At 42.3% G+C, this 21,690-nt stretch overlaps 1 protein-coding gene across 10 annotated transcripts in view; it reads left to right on the top strand.

The window, feature by feature from the left end:
* The window catches only part of ACACB (acetyl-CoA carboxylase beta), a 2,338,068-nt gene that overhangs the window by 1,827,534 nt on the left and 488,844 nt on the right, over positions 1 to 21,690 (top strand). For all 10 annotated transcript variants that reach the window (XM_078667379.1, XM_078667377.1, XM_078667383.1 and 7 more), the window contains one exon: positions 13,540 to 13,650. In XM_078667379.1, the coding sequence (XP_078523505.1) occupies positions 13,540 to 13,650 (111 nt within the window). The remainder of the gene's footprint in view (positions 1 to 13,539; positions 13,651 to 21,690) is intronic.

Raw genomic sequence — 21,690 nt, 5'->3', positions numbered from 1 at the left:
TATAGTATCTACCAGAAAAAGCGTTACCGAAGGTAAGTAACTTGTTCTTTAGTTACAGCTATAATACTGACCAAATCCCTAAATCATAGACCGGGAGCATTGTCAAGTTTTCGTACTGAACACTCTGTCATTGATAACATTGAACTTTTGCAAACAATAATTGACAAGTATTTTATAACAAAGTCGCAGATAGTCTACAACCTGTGTCTTGACTTTTCAACAGCCTTTGACAAAGTCGATAGACCTACCCTTTGGACGAAATTGGAGAAAATGTGAATCCCTGATGACTTAAGATTAATTGCAGCTTTGCATACAAAAACATGGTGCAGAGTCCAGTTAGGAGGAGAAAAGAGCTTAACCCACAAGCTACCTACTTCGAATGGCCTGAAGCAGTGATGCCTGCTTGTTCCTATATTGTTCTCCTTCTTTGTAAGTGAGTGCTTAGTAGGAATAAATAATTTCCCCCCTAAAATAGCCTCCCATGACATACACACTTTAACCGCATGCGTGCGGCGGTTATTTTTGCGCTGTGCGGCTTTTTTCTAAAAGCCGCGTTACATGACGAGCTGAGCTCGTCATGAGCATGCGAGCGGCGCAACTCATGACGAGCTCAGCTCGTCATGAGCACGGAAGTGGTTAATATATGCAGACAATGTAATCGTATTTGACTTAACACCGATCGGCTTACAACGTAACCTAGATGCTCTTTTCAGATACACCGAAGAACATTTTCTGAAAGTAAATAGGTCTAAAACAAAAGTGGTTTCATTCAGGGGAAGGAAACATCACATCCATTTTAATTGGAAATTAGGAAGGAAAACAGTAGAAGTAGTAAAGGCGTGACACTTACGTAGGGAGAGTATTCGCACAGACGATTGAAAATAAAATTAATCTTCGGCACTTGGAATTTAAGGCTACTGCCCTTGTAAGTGCATTAAAGAGCTTTTATTCTTCCTCAGGAAAGAGACATTTTTATCCACTCTTGGAACAATACCAAGCTAAAATCCCCCCACTTTAAAGTACACACTAGAATATCTACCAATAAATAAATGGCATAATCTGAATAAAAGCGAAGTTAAATTACTACGGAAAATAACCGCTACAAATCCGGCTACTCCGGTTCTGGCACTTCGATTACATTTGCCGCTGTGCCTATAGAAATGCCTTCGTCAACAGAATCAGATGGGCTTATAATATGTTACACGCAGAAAAAGATGCTATGAAAGGTCTACGAAAGTATGTAACCTTTGAGGTTGGGTTGGGTTGTGTAATTACACATTTAATGAAAATCTTGCAGTAGCTTTAATACACTTCAGTTGCAATACATCACTTTCACAGTCTTGGTTGAGGGCACATCTAAACCTATTTAAAAAAATTAAGACACCACACCTTAGCATTGACCTAGACTCTGCTTACTGCTGTCAACTATCCCATTCAAGGTCTTATTCAGCTTCTCTTGAGTTCAAGACCTATCGTACGTATTTGAGATTTACTCTTGAACTCAGTGTTCGACGTATCATCATGTTTCGTTGAGAGATCTTGCCTTTAGACGGCTATATTAAGTATTGGCATAAAACAAGCGACAAATCAGGATCATGTAAGCTCTGTAATGGAGGAGACCAAGATCTAGCCCACATGTTATATATTTGCCTGAATAAAGTTTTAGTAGAAGCTAGACTTCGTTTTTAAAATCCTACATGTTTTAGACATAAGGTTTTTTCCGTTAAGGATTTGTCTGCCGTAATCAATTCACCTCCAAATGAATTCATCTGCCACAATCTGTTTAGATTTTTTAAATCTTCTTTATCATTGTTTTAGAGAGAAATTGTACTTATTGTTATTAAGTTTTACAACAATGTATTGCCTCATATGTATTCTAATGGTTGACCTCGGTAGAGCTCTAAACAAATCAATAAAACTTAAAATGTGAAATGAACTAGGGCTCTGCAGCACTGCTAAAGATTAGTCAAGATATAGACCTAACCCAACAAAATTACTGATGATTTCATGCAGCACTCATGTCTGCAAGTCTCCCGACACCTGAATAAGCCGAAAGGGGGCTCGCTAGGTTAGGAGATGCTGGAGGATTGGAGGCCACCTGGAGCCTGAGAAAGGGACGCGTGTAGGCCGCAGGCCTCCCGTCTGCTTGAAATGAGTGAAGACCTTGGGGACTCTCGACGCCAGTGGAGCGGTGATCTAGAGTACCTCCCCGCCCGACTCTCGATCAGCTCGCAGTCCCGGGAAAAGGGGCTACATGGAGTATGAGCCGAGCCCATGCTTGGTGGCTGGAGCTTGCCATTAGGGGGGGACCCCTCTGGAGAGAGATGACCCAGATCCAGAGGTGTGTTGGACCTCAGTGGCCCTGGATTGTAGACATCCCCCAGTGAGTCCTTGGAAGTGGTAGGAGTGAGGAGACTGGCCATAATCGGATAACACCGGTCACCAAGTAATACCTGACCTTAAGATGGCAGCCCCCCAGGGATCCAGTTCGGGCTTTGTGGCCAGCGGTACTCCAATGGTAGAAACTGCGGCAATGGGAGTTGCGGCTGGTGAAGCTCGGAGGAGGAGGCCTAGAGAGGCAGTGGCTGAGAACCCGGCGGTAACTTTTTGAGGGCCTGACTACAATCCCCCATGGTGAGGTGGGCCTGCAAGATCATCTCCTCCCTAGGGGGACTATGATTGTGCAGGAACTGCAGTGTTGATGAGCATTCACAAATATCCATAGAGCCTTCTCCCTGCAACGTGTATTATTAGAACTGCCATAGGGAAAGCATGCACCCCTCTGACTTTTGAACCAAGCCAGCGGCAGCATTTGGCACATTCTGCCTGTGGCATCAAACTACACTCTTGGTCTTTAGGCCGCCAAAGAAAGCGCAGAACAACAGCTTCTCTGGCTATTTCACTCCAGTGGAGGCACGGCATAGTCCCACTGAGCCACACACATGGCTCTCACGAAGGAGGACCTTCCTTCTCACTTCACTAAGAAACTTTAAGTAAGTGCTTCGCAGAAGAGCTGAAGTCTGACATTGCCGCCTCCCTGGAGTCACCATGGGCTAACATCATTGGCCGTCTACTGACCATACAACAGTATGTGAAATCAGTAGGGACGCGTACTCTGGACTCTGAATCTAAAGTACAGGAACTGGAGCAATGTATGAGTCAGATGGACCACAATACCGTTCTCCTGCATACACGGCTTCAAACCAACCTTCTTAAATGCGAGGGCCTTAAAAACAGATCGCAAAGGGATAATGTACGACTTCGGAATCTGGTCGAAGGAGCAAAGGAGTCAGATCTGGAGTTCCTTGTTGTTGGACTTTTCGCAAAATTAAACAAACAACTTAAAATCAAAGTAGACAGAATGTGTTCCCTGTCAGCTGCCACAGGGAGACGTTGTAGAGATGTTCTGGCCAAACTTCATTCTTTTAGAATGAAAGAAGCAATAATTCAGATGGAACGACGAACAGGGGAGGTGTGCTTCCTAGGGTCATCTTGCTCTGTCATTCAAGACATTGCACCGGCCACTCTGGCACGGTGTCTGCAATTTTGCCCCGTGACTGATAAGTTGTGGCAATATCGCATCAAATATAGATGGACATATCCCTTTGGTCTGACATTTGAACTCCTTAATAAATCCCATGTCATCGCAGACCTCAAGGAAGTGACACAGATCTTGGCACTCTCTCTCCCGGGTGACTGTATGGAGGAGTGAGGTGCAGCGGAGCCGGCGGACACTTCCACAGAGGGAAGACACATTAAACAGTGGCTGACACAAATTGCCAATAATTCCAGTGTTCTCAAGAAATGCAGGCTACCATATAGGAGTAGGTGACTCCAAAATCTTTGGAAGGATATAAGAGGAGCCTGTGACTCTGGGTGGACTATCCTGTGACTCGCTTGCCAGCTCCTCTGCGGAGATCCGACAATCAGTATGATTAGAAGTGGTTGCTCCCACCTTGCGCTTCATTATGCTGGTTTGTATACACAGTACTGATACATACCATGATTACATTCAGCTATGTTTAGATTGCCTTAGCGGACATGGATTGTTACGCCCATAAGAAAACTATCTGACCAGAATGTGTGAAAGGATAGGGACTTTCTTTCTACTTGTTACTATTGTTATTGATTGTTTTTGCAGACTTGCTAAATGGTTGCCATGATATTCTTCCATATGCTCTTCTGTCTCGAGGGGGGATAGCTCCGTACTTTGCATTGTTGCTGTTCAGAGCGGAGCTCTGCTCTTTCGCACACTTTCCCATACTCTCACAGTTTTGTTTCTGATGGCTCCGTGTTATGGTACGGAAAAGTTCTCCGAAGAAAACTGACGTAGGCGCACTAGGATGGGACTTATGTGACCTCGCTGACATCACGTACGCGGACAACGTCAGGGCGGAGTCACGTGGTGCCATCCACCCGGCGCACAGGGATGCTGTGGCAAAAGTATTCCAGATCCAGTCTCACTCCTGGGGATAATTCTACGTTAAGGAATCAGCGTCTAGAATCGTCTCTACCAGATACATCGTTACCGAAGGTAATTAACTTGTTCATTTAGGTGATTACTACACTCATGTGGAATGAGAGGGAACTTAATTCCCCCTCCAAGCAGCAAAAAATGTGAAAATACTTATTAGACTAAAGACATGATGTAGTGGCCTTGCAGGAGATTCATCTCAAGTGCGCCGAGGAACACAGGTCATGGCACAGAGAGTATCCTGTGATGTATACATCCTCAGCATCCACCAAGAACAATAGGGTACCACTTTTCTTTCACTCCTCTTTCAAATTTCAACGTAAGGGATGCAAGGCGGATAGAGAGGGGAGACTTGTTATGGTAAAGGGCCAGATTCATGGCCGTCCTTGCACTTTTGTTTCACTCTATGCCCCCAACACCAATCAACCCCAATTTCTACATGCTATTTTGGCTCAGTTGGGAGGATTTGCAGAGGTAGAGATTATAGTTATGGGAGATTTCAACCTCACATGGGACGCAGTAGTGGGCAGCACACTGCCCCATCGATCTGCCCTGGGGAGTTTTTCAAAGACCTTTTAAGCTCGCATTCCAGGAACTGGTTCTCCCGGATGCTTTGCGCACCCTCTATCTAAATGACCAAGACAACACTTTCTTTTCCCATCGCAGCTACTCAAGACTAAATTGTGTTCTTTAGTCACTCCTTAACCTGGGCACACTACTCAGTCACATTTGCACTATCAGATCAAGCCCCGGTAGTAACCTTAGTACTGGAATGGGATGCCCCACCACCCAGATACCGATGCTGGTATTTGGTAGGATAACTGGTGAGAGATAGACTCTTGCAAGATGACTTAAGGAAAACGATTAAGGAAGTCTTTCAAGTGAATGATCTGCAGGATACCAATCCTATAAATAAATGGGACGCTTCAAGGCTATAATGAGAGGACATTGTAAAGCATTGAATTCCTCATTAAATAAACAGATGGCTAATAAGAGAATGACATACGAAACAGAGCTCCACGCAGCTGAACAGCTGCATAAGGAAAACCCAACATTACCGCGCTACACTGGTGACTTTTCTTAGAGGGAAACTTAATGCTATTCGCACCAGGTGTGCAGAGCTCACTTTATTCCAGTTGCAGCGTATGACTTATGAGCAGGGTAACAAAGTGGGCTCCCACCTAGCAAGAGAATTGAGAGTTAAAAGTGAAAATGAATACATAGGTGACATACATAGAGATATGGGGCGCAGCTACCTCAGATACAGAGAAAGCAAAGATCTTTGGGCATTTGTTAATAAAAAATCTGTACACCGTGGAGAGAACAGAAGGGCAGGCAGAATTATATTATTTGAATGAGGAACGCTTACCTCAGATGACGGAGGGACAAAACGAAATATTAGGGAACCCAATTACATCAAAAGAAATTTGTAAGGCGATCTCACAATTAAAGCTATTCAAAGCTATTCAAATCACCAGGTCCTGATGGGCTGACTGCCCAATTTTATAAGATGTTCAGTTCTGATCCAATCCCTCTGTTTATTCATTTGACGAATTCGGGTACTGTCACATGTCCGTGAGTGGGGCACTTCGGTCATCCCAAGACAAGGCAAAGACCCAAAAGCATGTGGCTCCTATCAACCCATAGCATTGCTAATCCTAGATGCCAATTATACTCTAAAATATCAGCAGCGAGGCTAGACGACATATTACCCAACCTGATTCACCTGGATCAATTGGATTTATAAAAGGTAAACAAATGCATGACAACATCCGAAGAGTGATCCACCTTGTCGAAAAAGGTGACTAAAAAATTCATACCAGCCGAAAAATCTTTCGACCTGGTGGACTGGCCTTTTCTGCTTCATACCCTACAAAGGTTTGGTTTTAGTGAGCAGTTTATCAATATGATTATGACCAACTGCATGCCCAGAGCCAGTGTCCTAGTGAACGGAGTGAGCAGTGACCTCATTCAATTGGAGAGGGCGACTAGACAGGGATGCCCTCTGTCACATTTGTTATTTGCATTAAGCTTTGAACCACTTGCTCCCAAAATATGTCTGACCTCTGGGATTCAGCGTATTAGTTTTGGTGACTCGGAGCATAAAATATCCCTGTTCGCTGTTGATGTGCTGCTGTCTCTGTTTTCTCGCCGGATGTCATTAGAGGTCCTCCCGAGTGAGCTGCAGCAGTCTGAACAGGTAGCGAGGTTCCATGTTAACTTAATCAAATCTTTCTTGCTGAACCTCACTTTTCCACCCACAGAAGTGGGATCTCTTGGGGAGTTAACGCCTTTTCAATGGGCCAAGAATAGGATGACCTATTTAGGCATTAGGATTACCCCCAAACTCTCAGATCTCTACTGTGCTTATTATCCACTGTTACTCCAAAAATTGAAAGTTGACTTTAAAAGATGAGCACCTTTGTATATCTCCTGGCTTGTAAGAATCCAAGTGATTGAAATGACTGTTTTACCCAAACTACTGTACCTATTTCAGGGGCTCCCCATCGAGCTGCAGCCTGGGTTCCTCTCAGCAATACAAAAGTAAAATAGTAATTTATTTCATCTGGCAAAATTGTAGAGCTCGTCTCCATTAAATCTTATTACGTACACCAAAATTGGCAGGTGGCTTAGTCCTACCAGACTTTCAGCTCTATTACAGAGCAGCAGAGTTGAGGGTGATTCCTGAGTGGTCATCACAGGAGTCAGATAAGCATGGCTAGGGCGGTGATGGTAAGGTATGTCTGGGATCTGTTATGGAAACCCAAAGTGGACCGTCCGCTGATGTGTATCTGAGCACTCCCATTAGGACTACACTCACGGTCTGGAATGAAGTAAAATAGAGCTGCCTCATTGACAACATTCCCCTCTCCATTTACTCCCATTCGTTACAGCCCAGCCTTCACTTCAGCATTACAAGCGGGTCCTTTGACGTGTGGAGGGCTGGGAGCTATCTGGTGATTTCTGACCTCTTCCACAATTGGGACATTCTAACATTTGAAAATTGTCGACGAGACTTCCACTTACCCCCTACAGAGGTTTTCAGCTATAATCAATTGAAACACTGTGTACTTCAACTAGAGGTACTGGTGGCTGCGACTAGCAAACTTTCCCCCATTGAGAACTTTGCTAGGAGGGAGACTGGTACTAAAGGGACAATCTTATTTATATATACGCTCTTACTAGAGACTACATACACCCCCCACCCTGCCCCCCGTCCATGACATATGGAGTTCTGGGAGCAGGTCCTGGACAGCCCCATCCCAGATACAACGTGGGTCAAACTGTGGAGAGATATCCCCCTTGTTTACTCATTCAATAGGAATGTGGGAGGCCCATTACAAGCTCTTAAATGAATGATTTGATTGCACGCTTGAAGCCCCCCAACTGGGGGTATCTCTGCGCCCCAGTTAGTACAAGATACTAGAACAGAGTCTGGTACCTAAAACAGTGCCGATTTTAAAGCTTTCCTGAATTTATTGTTAATCGGGCTGGTTCAAACTGGGAGATGTAATTTTGTTCCAAAAGGAGGGTGCCAGGTAGGAAAAGGATCTGCCACCCCATCTAACATGTCGAATACGAGGGGTTACCAATAGCTCCTTCCCACTGGAACGCAAATTCATAGTGGGGAGATATTATTTCAGTCTCTGGCTAAGGTATATGGGATCCTTACCCTGCAACGCTTTAAAGGTTAAACAGCACACTTTGAATACCACTCTTTTCTTTATCGGGAGCCAATTTAAAGATTTTAAAAGAGGAGCAGAGGCTGTACCGGGTTATTGGTTGCAAATCAACTGTGCTGCTGTGTTTTGTACGACCTGCAGTTTTGACAGTAATGACTCATTGGTAGCATCCAGAAGAGCATTTCTATAGTCCAGCCACCTCACAGCAAGAGCCTGAACCAGGGTCTTTCTGGCCTCCAGGTGGAGGAATGGCAACGTCTTCTTCAGTAAGCGTAGCATGTGGAAACAAGTGCTGGTTGTAGGTAGAACTTGTGCTTTCATATTAGGTTCAAAGTCGATCTTATTTCCACGTTTTTTTCCAAGTTTGCTAGGAGATGGAGTTTTACCTAGATCTGGTGGCCTCCAATCTGGAGTGCATAGGATTTGAACTTTCCCAAATAAGACCATCTCAGGTTTCCCTGGATTCAGCTGGAGAAAGCTGTCCACCATCCACTCGGCAATAACCTCCATTCTGGCTGCAAAGCGTTTTTTCATTTTGTCAAGATCCTCATCGACGGAATTAACCAATTGAGTGTCATCAGCATATGGTAACATTTCGAAAACGTGTGCTCTGATGATTTTAGCCAGAGGTGCCACATATGACTGGTATTTGTACCCGACCAAGCTTGAGAAAATCGTCTTGAGCTCATCCGAACAATGCTGGCGAGGATGAGGCATGCTGGGCGATTTCAGGCACATTTGGTGGCACTGCCCAACTATTAGTCCTTTTTGGACCGTAATTTTAGCCCAAGTTAAAGTTATCATGGGGTACCCGGTCCCAGACAATCCAGGCTTTACCCTTCTAGGGCTTTGAGAGGATACCCCTACATGCCAGATGACTGGTGACCGAATGGTAATGTGGCTTTGCCTAAGGGTGGCAAAAATGGCAGTGGCAACTTGCTGGAAACATAAAAAGGCACCTTTACTCTCCCAGTGGGATGTACAGCTATGGCACACAGTTACGATTGAACACATGGGCCAAATCCTCTCTGATACATATTTAAAAAATATATATATCTGGGGACCCTTGGTGTCCTACCTTTCTAAGGGCCTACCTCTCTGCATGCCCCACTTGAATGAGAGTTCTACACCTCTTTCGTTTTGAGGACCCTCTCCATTGGTGACCTTAGGAGGAGGGAGTGTTTTAGACTCACTTCTTCATACATACTCAATGATCCGTTTGAGAGCGATAGTGAGCCCTCATACGTCATCTTCACAATACTTGTGTACCACACGTTAGTTCGTTCTTAGAATTTGTTTTGGGGAGGGTTTTATCTTGAGCCTCTTTTTTTGTATGTTCTCTTCTTTTACTTGGTTTTATTCATATTGCAGAGATGATGCAGACCAATTATGTAGGGCTGCTCCCTTTCTTTGTAATTACTGTATACTTCAGTGGCGTTATTGTTTTCTGTAATGGGGAATGCTACATATGGCTGTGGGCTGCATGATTATTTTGACAAACGCAATAAAAACTTTTGACAAAAAAAAATATAATGGAATCTTTGATACATTAGAAAGCCTTTCTTCTAAACCAGTGTGAAACAACTGCTCATATATATTCTATATTAAAAACTTGAAAGATAGCCACGCTGGAGATGAAAGTTGAAACCGGTGTCTTGTCGGAAGACCGAAAAAAATTGACCTGGAATCTGGAAAATTTTATGATTTAGCAGGATTCATGGAACAGGAATTAAACAAGGTATGGCCTAATTCATAGGTTACCTTACATACCATACAGAAATTGAAAGACAATACACGAAGTATTGAACAATCAATTACAAAAACCTCTTACTGAAGGGAGGAGAAAGTTATTTATTTATTACATTCATTTACATCCTGCCGAAACGCCCTATTTTGCAACTTGGTGACATCGATCTGTCTCATGATTCAGAAAACCTGGGCCATTGTTAGAGAATAGAGCCAGGACGTCCGCTGAGACCCATGGCTTGCCCCTTAAGACCACTAATACTGCTTTTGTGACCCCTGGCCTCAGGTGGCAAAAGCAGTGCCAAGCACAGAAGATAGTGTTCTTATGAACACTGTTTACTTTCTGCAATCCTACTGGAAGATTTTACTTGTTAAAAATAAATACATTAAGCAATTGAGTTCTCACTCTTGATAATACGAAATAAATTTAAACTAATCTTAAATATGCAATTTTATGAGTTGTTTACACAGTCCATTTTTGTGAATGTGAAAAAATATGTTTCTCAACAGGTGTGATAGTTCCTTACAAGTGATGTCAAAACCTATTACTAATACCAAGAAGTAAATCAGGCCAACAACACGGTTTTTATGCAGTTTATAGTCCTTATGAATTAGTACTAGTAGCTCTGGCAACTACAGTTTTTTAATCCCTTTTTTGTGCATCTCCCTGTGATCTAGCTATACTTTTTTCTCTTTGAGGTATGCACTAATCTTCAGTGATGTAAATAGTTATGATTTCTTTAGTCTCATCAGTATAAAGGTCTTGTGACATTATTTCGTGGGATTTAAGGTCAAACCTCATATGAAGTCTATGAGGTCAAAAAGAGTGTGTGAGGTCACTTCTGCTACTCCTGACATTTTGGTGAATAATCGTTCATGGAGTAAAGGAGCATAAAGGAGCAACAAGCTCACAAACTGGTGGCTGCTTTATTGGATAAACATGTGGCTGAAGAGCTCCAGATCCTCCTGTATTTGAGTTGACTGATGCATCCTGTGTTGCTGTACCTAATGTTCGGACAAGAATTTACTGGGGTCAGATTTCGGAGGAGATAGTCTCTGGTTCTACCAATCTGCCCCCCCCCCCAATCCCTCCACATAGTGATTTTTTAATAGTGTACAGAACTATGAAAACAATCCTTGAGTATCACTCGAGTGCTTTCAGAGCTTTTAGGTATATTTCTGTACTTCAGCAGTAGCCACAGTCTAGTTGCTTCGTTCTATATCTTCCGTAGTTTTAAAATGTCCTTTTTTAAGGGCTCCAATGTAGACTGAATTGAAATAATCTGTATGTGGGAACCCTGTTCCTGTGGCTACTGAGGGGAACTGTTTGAAGGAAAATTGTTAGTCGACCCATAGTCTCTGAGTTTTATACTGTTCTTACTGGCATAGAGGCTTCACCAAGCGTAATCGATTATGCAAACTGAAGGCAGCTTCAACTGAATAGTCTCATCCGGAAGTAGATGTGCTTTAGGAACTTTGAGATCCAAGTACTCTGCTCTTAATTGTTTCCTGGTTGGGTGTGGATTGGTGTATTGTTAGCATACATTTGGAATTATAGTTGATCAGTGTGATTCCAGGAAGAGATCTTTTCTGTTGTGTTTTGGCACTATGAAACCTGAGGTATCTCATTAAATGTTATTACACTCCCCAGCACACGTCACATTTCCAAAAAGGTTTCCCTATTATGGTTGAAAACAGTTCAAATAATCATGCTCAACAGGTAAATAATTTTTTGAAGATTCCAAATGAATATTCGTTGTTTTATTCCATCATTCTTGTCTTTATAGTAGTCAGAACAGCCGAACAGCCAACACGTGTTTTGTCGCAACTGGGGGTTTGTCCCGCGACTTCCTCAAGCCTAATGCTTCACATCGTGCAGTTGCATTCTGAACTCAGGAGCAAAGTGGAGCAGCGCGCTGGGCACAAGGAGATACACATGAGAGATACCTGCACTTAAAACATAAGACGGAGATACTTGATTGGTATAGAGTTGGCACATCGCAAGGACTGAAAACCCAATGTGGGTTGGAATTATCACCACATTTCAAAAATTACGGATGTGAAGCATTAGCCTTGAGGAAGTCGCGGGACAAACCCCCAGTTATTTACCTGTTGAGCATGATTATTTGAACTGTTTTCAACCATAATAGGGAAACCTTTATGAAAATTTGACGTGTGCTGGGGAGTGTAATAATATGTATTTTGAGTTTCGGCTCAAGCTTTATAGAGTTTGGTGGTTCACTATACCTTTCAGCACCGTCCCAAATAAGTATCTTTACCGAATATATATGTGTAAATTCCACCTGTAAGCGCCAATACCCTAGGATTAATACCACATTTCGAGATTTATCTCATTAGATGGTTTGGTTCACATGAGTTTTAAGTTCTGTTTTGAGCAAGGTCAGGTCATCAATTATTCTATTATCAAAGGGTAGTTGGTACCACAATTTAAAATAAGAAGCTGCTATGGTTTGCCTAACAAAAGCTGATGATTAAAGCGGCATCCAGTGGTCAGATTTGTTCCTAAAAGATCACATGTGTTTGGAATGGATGAACCAATGATCTGTGCTTGTTAAGTCAGAGTGCAATATTATATTTTAGATCTGATAGGAAGCCAGTGTAAGGATAAAATCATGGGAGTCACATGGGCAAAGTTAGGAGACTGTAAACTGCCCTGGCAGTCTAGTTGAGAGTTTTCATTAACTGGTTTATTAACTTGCCTGTTGCACTGAACAACAAGGCTTCACCCTAGTCAAGTCAATAATTGCCCCACCTACTAGTGCTCTTGCTTTTTCATCCTGCTCATAATTGTCTAATAAAGAGACATACAGTTGTGTATATTCAGTATAAACGTGGATGCCCTTCATTCGCCATTTCCTCCAGCAGTTGATGTACATGTATATTATACATGTTAAGGGAAAGGGGGCAGCCTTGAAATAGTTCAGGTGCTACGGAGTCTCTGTGTTTAACCCTTGTGAAACCAGCTGATAGAAAGGTCTGACTCACTGGTCACCCTCGATAAACATTCAACCAAGATTCCATGATCTATAGTGTTGAATGCAGCTTAAAAAATTGAGATTATTGAATTTTCTACCAAAATATTAAATATAGTTTCATTTTCTGAATAAGGGTGTCCTGGATTGTTATGGTATTTTGTCTGCTCTGAGTTTCCCACTATTTTGGGTTGCATACAGGGTTTTAAAGGAGACATTTTTTATTTTTCTGAAATACTGTGAAGGAGAAAGTTGCGTTTAAAAACCTTTGCAAGCCCACAGTCAGTTTGCGAATCAATGTGAAAATGATTTTCGATATTTAACCTTGCTTAAACTTATTGGTTTTGGAGGGCTCTAAGGCAAGTAATAACATTGGTATCTTGGTAAAAAATGTTCAGGTGTGGTGGTAATATTGTGCTGTTATATTCCTACCATCTGCCTTGTTAATGAGGAGACTGTTCAATCTTCTTGGACTAGACTTTCATTTTGTACAACAAGGTTATACTTTTTGTAAGCCTTCTCTTCAGTTCAACCTTGCAATGCCTACTACACTGTGAAATAAAGTGAATTAAAGTGAACTAATACAATTTTTTCAGAAAGTAAAATATCATGGACTAAATTGGGTTTGCATTGTGTTTTTCAGGTGACATGTAGGGCTATTGGAATTGGAGCATACCTGGTAAGACTTGGTCAGCGTGTGATACAGGTGGAGAATTCTCACATTATTCTTACTGGAGCCAACGCTTTGAATAAGGTAATTGTTTAACAGTACTACTTTCCTGCTATGCAGAGATGCTCACTTTGTTTGCTGTACATTTTTATGAGATTTTACAATACATAATACTTTGGTTGCAATGATAACTTTGAAACTCCTTCAGCTATGATAATTATGCCTATGAATGAGAGCATGATAGCATGATGATGGCGAAACATATGCCTTACCACCAGTGACCCCCATGCAATCCAAGATTGTTCAGTTTGCTCCTCTTTACTGTTCCTAAGACACTTCCATAACTGTGAAACTAAAGAGTTGTGCATGGTATGAATTAACTATCTGGCATAAATTAAATGAGGAGATGGACATTACAAAGAAAAGCAACCATAACCTCCTTTCTGATGGATACTTCTGACCACATTTCCGCACCTTTTGAATATCCCCAGGCGCCAGACTGGATCCCAAAGACTTTTCAGAGTAGCCCCTGTAACGCCGGTAGGTGGTGTCATGCGGCTCTGCATCGATTCTGCTCCAGAAGTGACATCTGGATTATCATATAAGTGCTACTCAAGAGCATTGTCTCCTGATCTGTTCTTTTTGCGCCTTTATATGTGGATTTGGATCAAGCTCCCAACTTTTTCTCACCAGTTGATGAGTCCCCCTCCCCCAACCCCCAATCTTCTCCAGTGTGCAAAGGAGAATTTCCATACCCCTTCATAAGACTACAGAGTTTAAACCTTGTAGGCACTGTCATAAGCGGAAATTGCTTCCAGGTATATCTCTGGTGTTTGGGTTCAGTCCAAGTTGTGTGAGGGGTGTGCTCATCCACCAGACAATATCCCAAACAATTGTGCCCCCTTTGGTGGCATCGCCACAATGCCAAGGCCCACCACCCCAGGAACAAGCACCTCAGTCATTTTGGAATCTGTGTCGGGGATCCAGCAGACGTCCTCCAGGCCCTCAGGGCATCATACTTCCCCCTTGGAGACATGCTACCCCTCAGGCAGCATCCTCCAAGCAGCTTTAGTTTGCCCTTAGCCAAACCTTGACGATGGTGTGAGAGACAGAATCAGTCATTGTTTCCACATTTGGCAGGCCATATCATCTGAAAGGTGGGTCCTGCAGATAGCTCAAAGGAGCTACTGTCTGCCTTTCTTTTCCGATCTGCCAGATTTTCCATCTACACCAGAGCAGCTTTCAGAGTAGCACTTATCCATTTTGCTGCCGGAAGCTCAGGTTGTTTTTAGGTAAGAGTCCTGGCATCAGAAACTATTTCTTAGGGTAGAAGAAGGGAAAAGGCCTTTGTCCTATGTTTGATTTCCTACCTCTGAATTTCTTACTGCAGTGGACCTGCAAGATGCCTATTTCCCTGTACTTGCCCTAATTGTCCAAGGCTGGGGCTTAGATTAGACCCCTTGTTCAAGATTGGATGGCTTTGTTAACTAATGCAGTTGTCTGCCCTTGATTTAGTTTTCTCTCTGTTCATGTTTTTGTCCCGCCCAGGAGCATTTCATTCTCACTCTTTTAATTAGATCTGTTGTGTCCTTCCACTGCATTGTTTTGGGTACTCTTTTTTTATTTTATATTCAGCACTCTATTGGAGTTAAAGCATTTCTTTGGTCTCAGATCCGGCTTTTTCTTCTTTCCCAGTGCGCTCCTTTCATTCCCCCTTCCCTTGCCCTCTGATATTCCCAAAACCACTACCCATGCTGTTCCTCACCCGGCTCCTCATCCTACTCCCCATGATTTATTCACTCTTCATATTTTCCTTTTTACAAGAACCTGGCTGCTGCAAAGTGCTCCCAGGCCTCGTGATTAATTTTTTGCATTATCCCCCATACTCCTTTTGTTTCCCCATCCTCTCCCCCGGTCCACTCATTTATGTATTTTATTTTAACAAGAGGCTGGAAGCTGCAAAGTGTTCCTCGCCAGTCGCGTGTTTTAGGTCACATATTGGCTAAGACCTTTTGTTTTTAATGAAAGCACATGTATATTATACTTCGATATCACAGCTTTTAGTCTACTCTTACTATCCATTGGTCTGCTAAATTGGCATTTACATTTAGCTTGCTTCCAACACCTCACACTACCTGGGACAGAGGTTCAGCTCACTTTCTTGACTGTGAGTAACGGCATTCTGCTCTTGAACAATGTGCACATTTACACAGTGCCATAGTCACTAGTGGAACATGTGCTTTCACGTATAAAAGACTGTAATTGTTTTAGTTCGGTGATGGTCCTGCAACTCCCCCAGCACTGCTACCTAGGTGCTTGTCTGCATACAAAACAATTAAAACATTAAATAAACACTGGCAAAGCCAAATGGTCAACTGCCAACAACAGACCTGTTGCTTTTGGAAATGTTTGTTTTTCCTACCTTTTAATTTACCATTTTAACATGGCTGTCCTGCAAGTTAGAAAGAGAAATTAAAACTCCCTGCCTGCGTTATAACGCCATAGTGCACATACATCAAGACACACACATTCATTATATCGAATCTACGTACATTGGTGACCATCTTGGAATGGGTATTTCTTTAAAAGAACACTCAATCCAAGATTACTAGCTATGCATGCCCTTGTGTCTTGTTCAATAGCTTGCCCAGTGTTTGTTAAATAATGGGTATGGAATCTTATGAGATCAGAAACTACTTACCAGTCTTTAACCGGTTATAATGTGAAGCTCTCTTGTTTGATTTTATGTCTTATACATAAAAAAAATCACAAAAGATAGCAGAACACATTAATAAAAACTCAGTTCATAATTACAACATACTGAAATGTATTTGGATAGCATGTTGTAGTCTGCCAACATGGAATTGTTTGCATTGACATTTGCTTAAAATGCACAATTTCAATAAATAAAACAATCTACATCTTTTCTAGGGCTATTAATTGTTTACTAATAACTTCTGATCAGTAGCATACAATCCTTCATAGAGGTCTGTACTGTAAAGTGCATGGGACATCTTGTGTTCATTTGTGGAAAATGGTTGGCTTTTTCTATCTTTACTTCCCCATGGCTTTCCTTCTCCCAGCTTGACTGCTGTGTTCCTTTGATTCTCCCACCTTATCCATAACAATTTTATAGTGCGTGCTGCCTTCATATAGTCAATCTATCTAACCCTAAACCTAACCATAATGCTAGACATTTCCATTATTTTCTTTTTTTATGTAGTTTTATTATAATAAACTATATTAATAAAGAACATTATAATAATCATGAAATGAATTGAATTACCTCATATTTTTCTTTATTTAAATGCATTACCTCATTCTAATGCTAATTATTTCCACAATGCAAAATAAATGAAACCAATAGAAATGTGTTTCATTCTATTAAATTATTGCTGATTCTAGCAGTAACCCCGTTTAATTAAAATGTAAACCTTATTGGGATACCAATGCCAACACAAGTCCTATAATTAAATATATTAAAGTAGTTCAGTTCATTAGTCTTTATTTCGATTGTAAAAACCATAAAAGACATTACAGTCAATTAAAAGTTAAACAGATTAAAGATACAAAATTGAAAAAGATCAAGTCAAGGCAAAAATGACAATATTATAAAACGACCACAATAGGATGTTTGAGATGAAATAATAATACAACAGATCCACATACCCTGGTATACTGTAAAAACAATTATTTAAAAAATGTAATTTGAGATATGTCTGCCCAGCATTGGTTTGATGGCAAAAAGGAAGTTATAAAACTAGACACGTATGGCAGTCAATTAGACAACCGGCTACCCCGGTCTTTGGTGAAATCACTAAACCCTACCTCAAGACTCGACAGGATAGCAAATTAAAACTACCAACCATCCCATAAAATTAGTACAAAGAGAAATAAAACTGGTCAGTGATCCCTTAATTTGTTAGCCCGAATCGCCCATGCCAAACTCAAAAATGTTGTCATGGCAACAATGATAGATTCCTGGGTACGTGTCTACAGGATCCTAAGGACCTCCTTAGTAGATTTCGTGCCCAGAATGGTACAGATGGGTTTTAGCCATTTCATCCTAGGTGACGTGTAGACCGGGCAAACGAATAGGATATGAGCGATTGATTCGGTCTGTGCTGGACACAACGGGCACAATTCTGACATTGGCTTAAGCCATCGGCTGGTAAAAGCTCTAATCGGTAGGGAACTTACCCTAACCTGATGGTATAGCTTCCTATCCAACGGTTTTAAAATAAAATCACAATATGGTTCAAACCCATGCTCATGTTTAAACAACAGAAAATCCCTGGTCAAAGTTGGCCTATATTAAAGTAATTTAAATCAAATGGGAATAATTTATATTGCATATATTAATTCCGACCTAACCCTAAATTTAAATAAGATAACTATGACCTTTATTTTAACCCTAATGTTAACCTATCTTTGTAGCATATTAAACATTTGTAAGATTAATGTTAAATTCATTTTATTCATTCATTTTGTTCTCTAACTGTACATTGCATATTGAATTGAACCAAATTATACAAACAGGTGTAATATTAAACGTAAATTATACACAATACCATAACATTGTTGTAATTGATTTATAAATAACGTAATGATTTTTTTCAACCTGACACTAAATTCTACTTATCTTGAAGGTCATTTTTCTGATTATTCGTGCTAAATGATTTTGTAACTTCGTAAATGCGAACAGTGCAAGAGTTCTATCAAAGTAATGGCAGGGAGGTACATGCGAGATAAATTAAAAGGGGAGTGGGAACATTTCAGTCACTTTGAAAAATACATATTTTTGAAAGAACCAATGTTGCTAAGTAACTCACTTATTCTTGTAGTCCTTATCCCAACGTGAACAACCACCTCAAAATAGCTGGAAAACCTTTTACCTTTCAGTTAACTTTTAAAATGAATCGCAAATAACTCAAATTATTGGTAAAAGAGAGTGATGGTGGTTCACTGTACTCTGTGCTTTCCTTTTTAGGTCAAAACCTACCAGACAGCGCAGCTGTCAGGGTTGCTAAAGACATCTTTGGGACATTCGGAAAGGTTCCCCAAGAATGCATTCCACCTGTTACTGTAGGCTTTCTGGTTTGTAGCTCAAATCTACAGATGTTCTTTTCTGTTAACAGGCTTGAAAATGTTGTTATCTTGTCACATTTACTGTGCATTCAAAGACAGAGGTCAACATTTCAGGCTCTGTCTTCTGAGGGAGCTTGGTGTTTGCTTTTCTTTCTCTGGCTTCAAAGTGAGAAGATTTATGTAACAATCTTACTGAATACTAGGGGTAGGAAAGGGTTTTATTCTAGCACACAACAACATTTAAATGAACTGTGCAAGTATTTCAGAGTATATCAGAATTAGGAAAGCACAAATAAAGCACTTTTTAAAAACACATTCTGTAGTGTGTTGTACTCAAATACCTTAAAATTATCAATATACATCAATACATTAGGTGATGCCATTGCCACACATTATCGTATTTTATAACTGTATGTCTGTGCAAATGTAATTAAAAATGTGTTGTCTGCAATGGCTGTGTACTACCACACCATGCATACTCCACTCTTTGCCATTCTACTATGCACCACTTAATGTTACGCCTCTCCATCCCACTGCCCTCTATGCCACTTCATTCTGCACCTCTCGACTCTTAACCACTCTACTTTATGCCAGTGTACTGTTCCCCACTCTGCTGTTCACCACTGCACTCTACACCACTGCAGTCTAGGCTGCCCCACTCTACTCTGCACAACACCACTGTATGCAACTGCACGCTGCGTCACTGCACTCTACACCACTGCACTCTATGCCAATCAACTGTACACCACTCTATTCTACTCTGCACCATTGCACTCTATGCCACTGCATTCTATACCAATTTACTCTGCCATTCCACTCTACTCCACTGCACTCTACCCTGCACCACTCCACTCTACTATGAAACAATCTACTCTACACCACTGTATTCTACCTCACTCCACTCTATGCCACTCTGCTCTACTCAAATGCACTCTACTCAAATGCACTCTGCACAACTACACTCTACATAACTACACTCTACACAACTGCACTCTACACAACTGCACTCTACACAACTGCACTCTACACAACTGCACTCTACACAACTGCACTCTACACAACTGCACTCTACACAACTGCACTCTACACAACTGCACTCTACGTCACTGTACACCACTGCACTCTTTTCTGCACCACTGCACTCTACACCAGTGCACGTTATGCCATTTTACACCTCTGCACTCTACGACACTCTACGCAACTGCACTCTGCGTCACTGTACACCACTGACCTCTTTTCTACGACACTGCTCTCTACACCACTGCTCTCTACACCAGTGCACATTATGCCACTTTGCACCACTGCACTCTACGACACTCTACTCTGTAACACTGAACTCTATGCCAGTGCACTCTACGAAACTCCGCTCTGCAACCCTCCACTCTGCGCCACTGCACTCTACAACACTCCATTCTACACATCTGCATCACCCTACTCTGTGCCACTGCACTCTGCACCACTCTACGCCACAGCACTCTGAAACACTCCTCTCTAGGCCACTGCATTCTGCATCCCCCTTCTCTGCGCCACTGCAATCTGCAACACTGCACTCTGTCACTCCACTCTGTGCTCATCTCTACGCCATTGCACTCTGCCACTCTACTCTGCCCCTCCAACCACTGCACTTTATGCCACCGCACTGTACTATGCTGCAACACTCTATGCCAATGTTTCAAGAACCACTGTAACAATAAATATTACAAATTGGTGAAGGGTCCAAAAAAAACACATAATAGCACTTTTCAAATTAAAGAAAAATTAAATGTATTTCTTGAACATATCAATACAATATTAAGTGCATTAGTTCATCATTCTCATTTTGCAAGTTTGTATCTTTACATGCGTAACATTACTTCCAAAATTCAGTGTTGCTTATTTAAATGTTATTGATGTAGTACAGTTAAATAATTTCAAATTTCAATAGAGTTGCTTTACATTCAAATCAAGTGCAATAATTGGTTTCTTTGATGTTTGTACAACCAACACATGTTTTGGGGCTTAAAGGGAACTGCTGCTTCTTCAGGGCTGTTTGTAAAATAACTAGAAAACTCACATTAACTGATAAAATCAAAAACAAGCCCATTCTCAAAAATAGGCAGCAATCAATCAATCAATCAATCAATCAATGCATTTATATAGCGCACTACTCACCCGGAGGGTCTCAAGGCGCTGGGGGGAGGGGGTCCGCTACTGCTCGAACAGCCAGGTCTTGAGCTGCTTCCTGAAGGCGAGGTGGTCCTGGGTCAGGCGGAGGTGGGTAGGAAGGGAGTTCCAAGTCTTGGCGGCCAGGTAGGAGAAGGACCTTCCTCCTGTGGTGGCTCTTCGGATGCGGGGGACGGCGGCGAGGGCGTGGCTGATCGATCGAAGCTGGCGTTTGGGAGCGTAGAAGTTGAGGCGGCTGTTGAGGTATCCTGGTCCTTGGTTGTGTAGGGCTTCGTGTGCGTGGGTGAGGAGCCGGAAGGTGATTCTCTTGTTGACCGGGAGCCAGTGCAGGTCTCTCAGGTGTCCGGAGATGTGGCTGCAGCGGGGGATGTCCAGGATGAGTCGTGCTCAGGTGTTCTGGATCCGCTGGAGTCTCTTCTGGAGTTTGGCGGTGGTTCCGGTGTAGAGGGAGTTGCCATAGTCCAGACGGCTGGTGACGAGGGCCTGGGTGACCGTCTTCCTGGTCTCGGTGGGGATCCATCGGAAGATCTTACGTAGCATGCGCAGGATGTTGAAGCACGACGAGGAGACGGCGTTGACTTGTCTGGTCATGGAGAGGGAGGAGTCCAGGATGAAGCCCAGGTTGCGTGCGTGGTCTGTTGGTTTGGGTGCGCTGCCCAGGGCGGGGGGCCACCAGGAGTCGTCCCAGGCGGAGGGTGAGGATCCCAGGATGAGGACTTCCGTCTTGTCCGAGTTCAGTTTCAGGCGGCTGTTCGACATCCATGTGGCTACGTCTGTCATCCCTTCGTGCAGGTTGGCTCTGGCGGTGGCGGGGTCGTTAGTGAGGGAGAGGATCAGCTGGGTGTCGTCGGCGTAGGAGATGATGTTCAGGTT

This window comes from Lissotriton helveticus, chromosome 11, assembly GCF_964261635.1.
Source record: "Lissotriton helveticus chromosome 11, aLisHel1.1, whole genome shotgun sequence".
In the NCBI taxonomy this organism is placed as follows: Eukaryota; Metazoa; Chordata; class Amphibia; order Caudata; family Salamandridae; genus Lissotriton; species Lissotriton helveticus.
Note: the sequence above shows the minus strand (reverse complement) of the source record. Positions and strands in the feature narration are given on the sequence as shown.